At 42.0% G+C, this 13,045-nt stretch overlaps 1 protein-coding gene across 1 annotated transcript in view; it reads right to left on the bottom strand.

The window, feature by feature from the left end:
* Positions 1–13,045, bottom strand: part of b4galnt4a (beta-1,4-N-acetyl-galactosaminyl transferase 4a) — a 126,393-nt gene that overhangs the window by 48,613 nt on the left and 64,735 nt on the right. The window contains exon 3 of the mRNA XM_041039399.1: positions 5,902–6,000. Within this exon, the coding sequence (XP_040895333.1) occupies positions 5,902–6,000 (99 nt within the window). The remainder of the gene's footprint in view (positions 1–5,901; positions 6,001–13,045) is intronic.

The raw sequence follows: 13,045 nt of genomic DNA, 5'->3' as shown, positions 1-13,045 counted from the left end.
CTCTAAGTGCTGCTTCTGTTTCACCTCTCTCAAAGAATTCAGTCCCACCATCCCTAATGTTGTCTTTTCTTCCCTCAGACCTCTCTATCCCTGCACCGCTGCCAAATGCTGTCGATTTCTCCACTCAGTGTCTTTGGTTTCCCTGAGCTCAGCTGTTGGCTGTCAGTTCCCTTTGCTGTGTCTCTCCATCTCATTTTTGTCTCCCTCCTGATTCTTCGTTTTGGAGCGTTGGATAAAGTGACGCTCCCATTAACAATTTGTATAGGGATGGTGACTTGTTTGCTTGTGTGCTTGTGATTTGTTTATTTATATTTTATAGGGTTTACTTGTGTACGTGTCTGCGTATCATATAGGGACGTGGTTGTGCCGCTGCCTTATGTCTTTTCAAACGAGAGATTTTTTCCTGCTTGTCAGCTCACATTCACATTCAGTAAACGGCTAGAGAGGAGACAGGATGGCTGCTGCTGCCTGTCTTACCGTCTTCTTTCAATCTCCTTTGCTGTCCTCCGTTCCTTAATCCAAAACCAAGGGCAGACTTCTGTGCCACGCTGCGAAGGTTCAGAGAGCACTGTTTCCTCTATGTGCACCCAATATAACAAAATTCACTACCAGTAAAAGAATCTACAGGCACAGCTGCATTACAAGAGTCCAAAATCAAAACTAGCTGTGTCTGTCAGTCACAGCCATTCTGTCTGTTCATACGATATGTTTGATCAGAGGTAACTTGTTCCACTTAAAATGGGTAAAGCAGTAGGCAGCAGTGACTGGCACAAAGTGGCTGTCTGTCAGTCTAATTGCTGGGACCTCCAGGCAAAGACATAGAGGACTGACACAGGCAAATTTCTGTACGTTTTTTTTTTTTTTTTTTTTTTTGCTCTGCTGCACTGCTGCTGAACCAGCAGCAACATACAGCAACTGATAGGTGTGCACAACACTGACATTCCTGATACCTGATGACCACTATAGTCCACGGTTATTTCAGCTGACTGATACAAACACCTCTTTTTTTCATTTCACTGCCGTACAGCCATGTGTCTTATATCCACTACTAGATATATATAACTTTTTTTTTCATAATGCTGAGGCTTGTGCTAATGTAGATTTTAAACACTGCTTTTTTTAGTCCATCTCTACTGCTTCCAAGAGTCTCCAGTCACTCAGGGAGATGCTTTTGAAGATAGTACGAAGAATGTAAGAAATGTGTAAAATAAATAATATTATGGATTTTCTTCATTTTTTCTTGGTCTTGTTGTTTCCTGCAGCTGGTGCATCCATAAAAGGTTCTCAAACTGTGGAAAAAAAAAGTTTGCCACGCATCAAAAGGTGGATATCTACCTTTTTCAGCTAGAACAAAATGTTCTAAAATTCCAAAAAGATAGATGTTAACTTTTTACAAATTAAAGCATTGGCTTGTAAATTACATTTAAACAATTATGCTGTAGATCATGAAAATCCTTCTTCATGTCCATCCACTTCTTCATTACTTCTTCATTACTCTCCAAAGGTTGTCCCTCACTATCATATATATAGCAACAGAGCACATATACATATACAGCTCTGACTGCCATTAAATAAGAGGGGAGGAGGGGGAGATGGAGGAAAGCAACGCCATCTGTCAAATACGAGGAGTGAGGCGAGAAAAGAGAAAAGAAATACAGGATAGGGGAAATGAAAGGTGCACAGAAAAGAAGCTGAGTAAGAAAACCACTGACTGATGACGACATTTTAAATAAAAAAGTGCATCGTATACTCAGCCTAAGAGGCTGCTCTGCACAAACACACTGTTACTGTCTTGCCTATCAGCCTCAGACCACACATTTCCTTCACATACCCACATTTCTTTGAGCTTGTCTTAGCGTATCTGTGTCTCCACTGCTCTCCAACATCTCCTCTCCCCTCACCCATCTGGTCGCACTATCAACCGGAGCACAAATCAGAAATTCTCTTTTCTCTCCTTCTCCCCTCTGGGAGACTGTCTCCCTTTCTCGAAATCTGGTGCAGCCTTCTGCGTTCCTGCTGGCAGCAAAGCACTGACAAATGGCCATTCTGCGCACCCACTGACGAGCAATCGCACCAACTGACACCGTAAATCCCCTTTGGATAAGAAAAGTGAGACATGATGTTCCTGGCTAAAGCACACTGGGGTATATACCATACCAGTCAGCTCACTCCTCCAGGGCATATAGGAGAGACAGCATTAAAGCTCACTGTTGACACATCATAACACTGTACTACGGTTTTACTGAGCTGATATGTTAAAACGTTAATGTTGAATGAATGATCAAATGATTCATGTTACATGTGAGTTATTCCCTCTGTGGCTATGATAGGAAGGTTATTGTTTGAACACATGCTACCATTTTATGAAATGTATGTAATTTTATAGGCGGCATTAAAAAACTTTTTCTCTGCATATCTCATCCTTCGCTGCCCAGGAGTAAATTAGGAAAGAGGAAAGAAATGAAAGTAGGATAAGTAGGAAGGTACAGGGAGGAAAAGGGGGTTTTCAAAGGTACAGAGGTTTGAAAGGAGAGATTATATGGAGAGAGATAATGAGAGCTCATTTCACACGGAGGAGACCAGCAAAAAAAAAAAAAAAAAAAATGGAGGACAAGGTTCATATGATCTAGATTCCAGCCTCATCTACTGTAATGAGGGTTTGTATAATCTGCCATCTGTCCTACAATTACATGTCTTCTGTCATGCCGGGGATATAACATGTGGGGGGTGGATACGGCTGCAGTGGATACGTCGAACTGAGGAACGTGTGGCAGAGCACGGAGGACGAGCAGAATTTTTTTCACCTCCTGCCAAAAGCTGTCGATCACCCACCCAAGTGTAATGAGAGGCCGGTGAGAGAAATCCGATTTCTGCTTCCTGTTTATCTATTTGAACGCTTAGCACTTTGGACAGGCAGACAGAAGACAGACAGACAGACAGACAGACTGAGGGAACAGAAGAAATACAAATATCATGCTTCATCTTTAGCCTCCTCCCCCAGTCTAGTCACTCTCTCACATGATACTGTGCGGTGACGGGAGGGTGGGAGACAAGAGAAAGAGAAAAGCTCTAATTCCTCCTCCAGTCTTGTCACTGCATGTTTTTGTGTGAGGAGACAGCTTTGATGACTGCTCCCACCTGAGTCATGTGTCTGTGCTGTGCCACAATGTCTCCCTCGCTTCCCTGTCGAGTGGCAAATCATAGGCTGTCCAAATCTGTAATACCAAAAGCACGCACTTAAAGACACACATCTCCAGCTTTGTTTTTACAAGAGCCAGAAGATTTGAGTCGGCCAGTCTGCTAGGAGAATGTCATCTTCCATCTATCTGTGTTTGGTTTAATACCTACTAAATAACTTATTAACATAGTTTCACACATTTTCACATTTATGACGATGCTTTGAATCATGTTAAATATGTGCTCACTGTGATATCAAAGTCTACAATGATTTAAGTGTCACTAATCCGTCTTACCAACACTTCCTTTCTGCTCCTGACTAAATAAAATTGTTCATTATGTTCAAATTCTCTCTGGATCCATGTCGGCTTTGCTGCGAATCACTGTTTATCCCTTCATGCCTGGCTGCTGCTTGACTCTTAAAAAAAGCGGGCCAGCTCTCTGACCTCTGTCCCCTGTCTGTGTCCTTGACTCGCTGGTGTCCTTGACAGATATACAGAGTATGTCCACTCTACAGCCAAGTGTCCGAGCTAATCCACTGCCACCTCTGGAGTTCACCGGCCAGGGGTGCTCATTAAGTCGCCGGTATTGGCTGAAAACAACCTGCTGGAGCCACCACAGGTCAGACTCACAGCACTCTATTAAAAAAATATTGCCTTTTCCTCTCTGTTTCTGTCTCTGTCTCTCTATTTGTGCATGCACTAGGACTAAAGTCAGCATCCTTTCATTTTTCTCATGCACAACAGCTCTGTGCGTGCAGCTTGAATGAATGCTTCTGGATGCCCGTGTGACCTCTGCCAGTCTGTGACAGCTGGCATATGGCACCACTCTACCTCCACCAGCCCGAGTCTACGCTTCTGACAGTGCCAGCTCAGTCGCCCCTTAGACCTCTGCCATCTTGGCTGGGCACCAGGAAAACATGTTAGTGCTGGTAATTAGGACACATAGCTAGTGAGGAAAGCAGAGGAGCTGCAGCACTCCAGGGTTTCTGACAGACTTGGCTTAGGTTTGACATAGCAGAAGTCTGAGATCAGACAAGAAGAGATTTTTGAGGATGCAAGTTTGTAGAGATTCATGGAAAAAATTTGATAGAATTATTTTGGATTTGCAGAATATTAACAGAAACTAAATGGCATGTTGTTTTATGAGTAGGCTGTGAATGTGTCAAAGAAATGGCATGTTGACTTCTACAAGTGAACTCTGATGCTAGTCATGCTTAATGCAAAATGTAGTTGGTGTGAATGTTGCAAAATTGATTTCCCTTCTGAGGCTGTTTTGCTTTTCTGATCCAAAACCATGAATAAGAAATTGTGGTGGGTCAATGAAATTGTGTACATGTCTTTGAGCGCAAAGGCATCCTGTGGTTTTAAGTTTTCACATACAAAATGATAAAACATAAGGCAGGGAAAAAAACAAAAACAAAACAGGATGCGTCTCGCGTCTCGCTGTGATCAGGCCATGAGATCCATTTACATTTGTGCAATTAGTCTACATGGTTCAGATTCAGATAGCTGGTTTGGCTGCCCTCCTAGCTTGGCTGCTTCATATCAATGTGACTTCTCATTTTCTAAGTAGCGCCATTTCAAATTATGCCAAAGCACATCGTCCACATTTAGATTCAGGCCCCTCAATATTTAGGGAACAGATGTTTCGAGGAAACGTTAAATTAAAAACAGATATCATCCACATGTGACAACTTACAAAGCCAAGAGGACAATCCAGCAATTTAATTGTCATTGCTTTCTGTGCTAGGAAAAAAACCCAACAGAAGGATGTGGGCTTATGAATGTATTTTAGTTATATATGGCTTTTTGGATGATTTTGTGTTTGATGCATTGTTTTGCAGGGAAGGGATACTGGCAAAGGCAGGCTAACTCAAGACCAGCTCACCAAGGAGAGTCTGCTGAAATAAAAACAACAGATATTGTAACATTATCAGGCCCATAGTGTGTTCAGCACTCCTATGATGCTGCCTTTTGCAGAAGATTACATGTATAATGCTTTGCGGAAGCAGCAAGAAGAGTGGAAGGCAGTGAATGACAGAGTTCAACTACTTGAAAATAACTTATGCAACAGTAACTTCCTTCTCATGCTGTTAGATTCTTTATAGTTTGCCCAGAGCTACATGTCGTGGTGCTCAGCAGAGATAGTTAAACTTTACCCCAGGTAGAGAACGACTAATAAATTACATTTTGCAGATTAGGCTTGCAGACAGACAGACACAGACACAGACACAGACACAGACACAGACACACATACACACACACACACACACACACACACACACACACACACACACACACACACACACACACACACACACACACACACACACACACACACACACACACACAGTCCTTTAATTAAACTCTGCTGAACAGGTTACAAATCTAGAGCCGCTTTCCTTATCACAAATCCGTGGCATAATTGCCCCATCTGCTGCTCCCTTTGTTACAGTGGGTGTGTAAACTACATCAGCAAGTGAGCTGAAAAATTGGGGATGAATCACATCAGCTTGTAATCTCCTGGTCACAGGTGCCTTTAAATATAACTTGCTAATGGGTTTGGAAGAAATATTATCATCCTCACACAATAATTTATCACCATAATCATAAGGTACATGTTGTTCTTCTGATAAAGGTACCAGAGAATGAAAGGATCTCCGTTGGACCTCATCGTCTGTCTTAAAAAGGAAAGAACAGGAAAGAAAAGAATCTGAATTACCTCTGGTTTCCACGGCAATTTCTTGTGGCGCTGGCTGAGGAACTTCCGGATGTGGGTGTGGTCTCTGCCATCAGCTCCTCCCGTGATTGGCTCATCATCCTTACAAAAAAAAAAAAAAAAAACAGTTATTCCTTTTTAGCTACAGAGAAGTCATACAGGTATGAATCTATCACTGAGGTAACATGACTCTTCTTCATAAGCTACAAAACTGATATATGATATGACAGGTCTTTCTAATTCATGGAGACATTAAGTAGCATATACTGTGCATTACACACACACACACACACACTCATATCTTGAAAGAGTAGGCCAAGGAAACAGGCTTATTTCCCCAGAAGGCTGCTATTAAGACCCTGTGCAACTTCTCTTCACCATTGACTCCTAATCCAGTATTTGACTCGCCAAAGCCCTAATCTCCAACATACTCTAACTATCCACCCTGCCGGCCAAGACCTCCTCTCCAGGGAGACTGAACTCTACCCCTGATCTGGGATTTAGCCCAGTGCTCTGGCCAGAGCAGGGCAGGGCTCTTTCTCTGTGGTCTGCTAAGAAGCATGTTAATGTTAATGCTGCAGTGTGATGGGCAGGACAGAGCAGAAAAGAGCTAGGCCAGCTGTGAGGAGATAAAAGACTCCCAGAGGAAGAACTGAGTCGCAGAGTTGTTAAATGAGTGGCGAAGCATCCTCCATTTAGCAGGGATGTCAAAGAGAGGCGCACCTCCACCGAGACAAGCTGGAGAGGTTTTCAGCACCCCTGAAATGAGGGGCTTTTGTCGAGAAGGCACCAGTGTTTGCAAAAGAATCAGGGGAGGAAAAAGAAATTTTGAGAGTGGAAGAGGCAAAGAGATACAGCTGTCAGACACCAAGCCTTTGATTACTTTTTTAACTTCCAAGGGAGAGCGATGAAGGAGGGCAGGGAAGGAAATGATGAAGAAATGTGACAACAGGCTCCCCTCCTGTCTGCCGCCAGAGGAGCATAAAGTGCCTGTTGTTTGTGCGTACCCAAAGACTCACAAACAGACTAGCTTTGTCTGACACACAAACACTCACACGCTGATCCACTCAGTGAAGGACACAACATTCATATTGCATCAGCTGGTGTCTCAGATAAAACAAAGACAGCAGAAGAATAAACATGTTAGACAGGCCTCAGCAACCCATGAAATATAAAGTTTCCAATGCGCTTCCATAGATTTCAACACCTGCAGCAAAACTTTTTTTTTTGGACACATTTTCTGAAAAAGCTTACATAATGCTGCAGCCTAAATGTTTTGTTTGTTATATCCATTTTACAGCAGATTACCCTTTAATAGCACCACATAATAAATAAAGCTACAATGAAGAACTAAGCCAATTGTTGGTTCTTTATTGCACAATCTACAATAAAAGTTCCAGATTCAAGATTTTATAAGTACAGTATAGTGCAGACTATTTAACAGACTCACAGTTAAATAATTACAGTTTAGACATTATTTCATTTGTTGACCCATTTCTAGAATATCCAGTGCAAGTAAACTTTGTAAGCAATTATTAAAATGGAGAAAAGCATCTTTATAAAGTTTTAGTCCTGCAGTCCATCCTGTTTTTGCATTCAAATCACTAAATCTCTGTTTCCTCATTAACACTTTGAACTACTTAGTGCTTCTTTATGTATGAGGTGTTGTTTTTCTTGTTTTTTTTTTCTTTCAAACCTATTCCTTGTTGGCGTTTATATCACTGCTAGTAAAATGTAGACCTTGGACTGTCTCCATGACATTGGCATGCTTACTGTGAACAAACCAAGAGCCAAGAGATTTTTGTTCCCGCCTGTGACAGGCAGTTACTTTGCCTGCTAATCAGCTTCCTCTATTAGAACAGGTGCGATGAATGTTTGAATGAAGATGAAAGATAATCCATGTAGCTAAAGGACTTTGTGATCTGTGGTTACTGATTGTAATTTAAAGCGGCAGTGTTTTAGAAATAATATGTTGTCATCCCTAAAAGACCAAACTCTAAATCTCCGCTTGTGTTTGGACAGTAGTTCACACAGACTTTCCTACACTTTCCTAAAGTGTTGCCTCAGCTCGATCCAACTCAAAGTCTGCTTATTGATGCACTACTAAAAGGTACAGTTAAACTCATTGACCCGAGGTTGCGCTACATTCTTCATCAGCTGTACCTCTTTTTCTTCCATAATGTGTATTGACTTTACACCTCAGTGGGATGTTGTCATTTCTTGCAGCGTGCTACAAATGCTTGTAACATTTCTGTGACTCATTATAAGTGGATCTACATTTTTCTGGCACTGGGCCCTGAACTGTGTTATCATGTTTCACTGATAATTAAAGTTGATGCAAAGGGGCCTGTCAAATGGCCTTATGCATTAAACATTGCATCAAGGCAAAACGAGGAATATCAATCACACTGATGAGATTGCCTATTTATCATATGTTTATATTGCTATTTACCTAGTTGACTTTCACTCAAACAGAATGACAAATGCTCCCTAACAATGTGGGCATTTGTCTGCTATGGGAGCAAATACATCAGAGACAGAAAGAGTGAGGGAGAACAGCAATTAATTACAGCTAAACTATGTTGTTTCGTGTATGAACACGCACGGACTGAGTTGTTGATCTCAAAAGGATTGATTGATAGATGAGCTGTCCGATCAGCGAGCGCCTGTCGCCGATATCCATCCATCCCACCAGTCAAACACCTCGCCGTAGTGGGTGCTAGCCTCTCAGTTGTTTCCTTCCAGACTCCCCACGTTCATACAGCACAACTCAAATGATGACCTTGCTGATCCTAGCCCAGGGAAACAGCTGGAGCCAGTGTCCTAGAATACCAATGAGCTTAATTAATCTCCCTTATTAAATACAAACAAGCACCAGTCTGCAGGGAGGGGGGAGGTAGAGTGTGTGTGTGTGTGTGTGAGAGAGAGAGAGAGAGAGAGAGAGGAAAGGGGGAGATCGAGCAGAGCTTGTTTCACAAATCGCTTCACCCACCCTTGCGCCCACCCACCACGATAACCCCTATGAATAAGCTCAGCTCAGATGGTTCCCAAAAGTCCACAAATCATAGTTTCATTTCCAGCAATCTGCAATGTGAAACTTAATAACTAGAGTGGAATAATTACATTATTCTCAATTTTTCATTCATGTTAACCACCACTGAGATATACAGTATGTTAATTAGTCCCACCATAATAATAATATAGATGCTTTCCATTTTTCATCCCCACCCTGGTCTCGCTGAATCAACAGTAACTTCTCGTCACTGCATGTTCATTGCTCATATTAATATGTGTAGCTGGAGGAGAAGATACCTGGGTGACATTTACTGTGGCACTGACTAATCACAATGATTCATCACCAAAAAGAAAAGCTGTGATGTGTCGCTGCTCTCATCTGTGATGGCAATGTTTCTAAATTATGGTATGATTTTGATACTGAAAACAGACTTTCAGAAACGTCTATTTTGTGCATCAGACAATGATGGATACCAGTGTGACAGTACATCACCATGGACCAGACATTTCCAATCTATGAAACAAGATGGCATTGGTTATAATGACAAAAATGCAGGAAAAAAAATAGCAAAATAAGAGAGAAATAAGGTTGAAACGAAGGGAAAAGACAGAGAAGAGACAAAAAACGACAGACCGAGGACAAAGAATAAGCAACATAATGTAAGAGAGATGAACAGAGATAAATATAAAAGAGAGAAAAAGTGACCAATGGAGCAATAAAGAGAAGAAAGAGTGACTGAGAGAAGCCCTTTGATAGGTAGTGCACAGTCGTGCCAGTCTAGTCCTCTGAAATCCCTCTGGCAGACAAAGTCTGAAGCGACTGTGGACTGACAAAATCCCTTTCCCACCTCTCTTTAGTGAACAGGCCAAACAGACCAGGGTCTGCTTGGTTTCAGAGCAGTACCACAAAGCTCTGTGAAGTATTACAAGCACACCAGCACTGTGGCTCTCTGTATGTGATGTGACTGCAACTGAAAAGATGGATTTTCGGGTCATAATTCTCAGGATACACTGGATGCCAGAGATATACTGTTTCTCTGTGCAATAGTTGCAGGAGAAAAAAAAAAAAAACATCTCAATCCATCACATCCCTCTTTTAAATTTTGGTTTATTGAAATATGTAATGCTTATGCAGTGCTAGGTTATTTCAAATCAAAGGCAAAGCACATTGTCATGGCCACAGCAACACATTCAACTGTCTCTCACAGACAATTATATCTACTACTCTACATTTTAACAAAGCCTGCACTAAGTGCATTATCGGAAATGCTGAAAAAAAATATAAGAGTCTAATTCAAAAAAGGAAATGGAGGTGAGTGTACTGGGCTTTTTATGTCATTCCAACCATTTTGGTGTTGTCTAGTACTTGTTTGGAATCTATAATGTGAATAAAGGATAAAAAACCTTGATTGAGGAATCATCTAAGCATTGAGATGAAGAAACAAAAGATGAAGGAGCAAAGAACAGCGTTTCACATGCTGGTGTCCAAGAGTCTTTTAGTGACAAAGAAAGCAGTGCAGGGAAGAAAAAGGAAACCTGTGATTTTCAAAATTCTCTGCAGATTACTGAGGGAAGGGAGTCGGATAAAGACAGAGATGATGTGGCTCACTTTCATTTCTCTAGGTCCTACCTTAGAGGACCAATTATGGCTTCTCAACACAGGGAGGCAGAAAATAACTTAATTACCCTCACAAGAGTCTTGTGGGGATTCAAAAGCGTGTTTATGCAAGTCCTTGGTCGCTATCATGGGAAAAGGAGCACAACAAGACTCACGGTGATTATTAGAAATGTCTTCCATGTGACCCATATGCACCTGGTCCTCCACTACCCACCGACACACTCACCATGGCAACACAAGGCAGGCTTGCCACCACAAACCTGCATGAAAATAGTGTTCCTACATGGCATGCACAAGAAAATTCTTGTTTTGTTTTTTTGTTTTGTTTTTTTACCTGTCTGTCTGTTCTGTGCTATCAATTTCATCACTTCGGCATTATTTTGTGTTTCTAAGTATGTCTTGTTTTCAGAGGCTGACAGGAGAGACAGAGAGATGTGAAGAACGAGCCAGTCACTGGCCTTCGATCCACACACAAATGAAGATTACTCATGAGTAGTTATTGTTCTTCATTACAAAAGATCAGTGCAGTGTGTTTACTGAAGTACCTGCTAAGATATTTAAAAAATATAGCAAATTAACACAGCCAGAAACAAGGCTGCCTTCAGTCAAATTCTGTGTACTTACTCCACAGGTAAATTGAGCAATTAGTGCCTGCAAAGATGTTAATTTTATATAATATGAGATTATTTACTACATTGTGCATTGTTTTGGAAAGCCGGGAAAGCTGCCTGATGAAAGCTGGCCACTTTGATATATGTGTAACACTGGCACATCAGCAAACACTGCTGGAAACTGATATGTAATTTTTGCTTGTAGACTGCCATATGTTGATATGGCTAATCTGGGTGCTGGCTAATGAATAGGATTGTCCTGGGAACCACCTCAGTGATCCTGGATCAGCACTCGTGAGCGCTGAGAGGCTGAATAAATCTGCACCCTGATCTCACAATCAGCTGTACTAGTCTATTTCAGTAAGAATGCAGCTTTGGGAGCCCCAGTACTTTTACAACCAAATCCCTATCCCTTTTAACAAAATGGCTGGCACTGCTGAATAGAAATCAGCCCAAGTGCATTCAGTTAAACTATTGCAGAACAAATCCCAGCCAAGAGAAAGAAGGAGTACAACTATTTTGGTCTCGCTGCTTGCATTATTCATGTCAAAAATTACATGGCGGTCAATGGAACAACAGAAGAAGGGCTGAGTGAGGAAGAGAGGGAGAAAAATGGAACATAAATAAGGGACGGCTGCAGTCGATAATAGGAGTGATAGAGTCAGTGGCTCCAATTCATTGGTTGGAAGATTAATGGTGCAGAGATGAGTACGGCAGGGAGACAATAAGACACAAAGGAGAAGACGGGGGTGGGGGGGCTGGGTGGGGGGGCTGGGTGGGGGGGTGGTTGGACGAATGGCGAGAAGAAAAACTAAAGACAGTTGAGGGAGAAAGGGATGAGCAATTACTTTCCTGCATGGGTACAGAGAACTGACTTTAATGTAATGATAATGTTAGTTCTTAAGTGTATAGAAACATAAGGCCAGCAGGGATTGTATGTGTGTACCCATGCATTCATAACAACATGTACATATAGCATATATACTGCACTGTACGTGCGTCGCGGAGTGTGTAATTTATTGATTTAGTTCTGGAACAAGGTGTTAGAGCTTCTGTGATGCTTGAGTCCACATCAATACAGCAGGCATGTAAGGACAACGGCTGTGAGTATGAGCGCAGTCTCTCTTGGGATCATTAGCGGTCTGAAGAGCTTTGTCTTACTTCTGTGCACTCGCGACTCAAGTCGTCTAATTTAAAATCAAAATCTATTGTCTCTGGCCCTCTTATTAAAAATCAAAGTTTATTTGTTATCTAAGCACATTTTACACAGACACAGACACATCCACAGCACACCTACAGGTAAGTAAAATGTGGCTGAAGCAATGCACCAAACTATTTGGCTGACTGATTGAGGACAGGATTTTGTGTTAGGTTGAATGGTGTAGAGAGAGAGCAGACAGAGCTTAAACCCTCTGTTTGATAGCTTGCACTGTAATTAAAACTGTCTGAGAAGCGCTTCAGCACAGCCTTAGGAAAATACTCAGTGGAAAGACAGCTAAAGGTGAATTTAATCGTTATAAATTCAATGTTACTAGAGCTTGAACAAGATACGGGAGCAGCGGTTGGAAGGGGGCTGAGAACAGATGCAGAGAGTTAAGACAGAAATCAGATCAGTTAAGACTTTGATTTTGTGACGGTTCATCGGGTCACCGATGCAGCAGCAAACCAGGACTTGTCCCAGTATGCCCAATGGCCAGTTCGATTGTATATGAGAACGGAAAAACAATGTGTGTTGAGCCTGGGGGCGGGGCCGTGGGGAGACATTACTTTCTTATTTGTGGAGTATCTCGATGGCATCAGCTGGAAGGAGCGCCGGGCTGCAGCACATGAAAAATGAACTCGCTTGAATGCCGTTCCGGATCATTGCGGCCCCCTTTAACCCCTGATTATTCTGTACCTTTTC

This window comes from Toxotes jaculatrix, chromosome 5 (assembly GCF_017976425.1).
Source record: "Toxotes jaculatrix isolate fToxJac2 chromosome 5, fToxJac2.pri, whole genome shotgun sequence".
In the NCBI taxonomy this organism is placed as follows: Eukaryota; Metazoa; Chordata; class Actinopteri; family Toxotidae; genus Toxotes; species Toxotes jaculatrix.
Note: the sequence above shows the minus strand (reverse complement) of the source record. Positions and strands in the feature narration are given on the sequence as shown.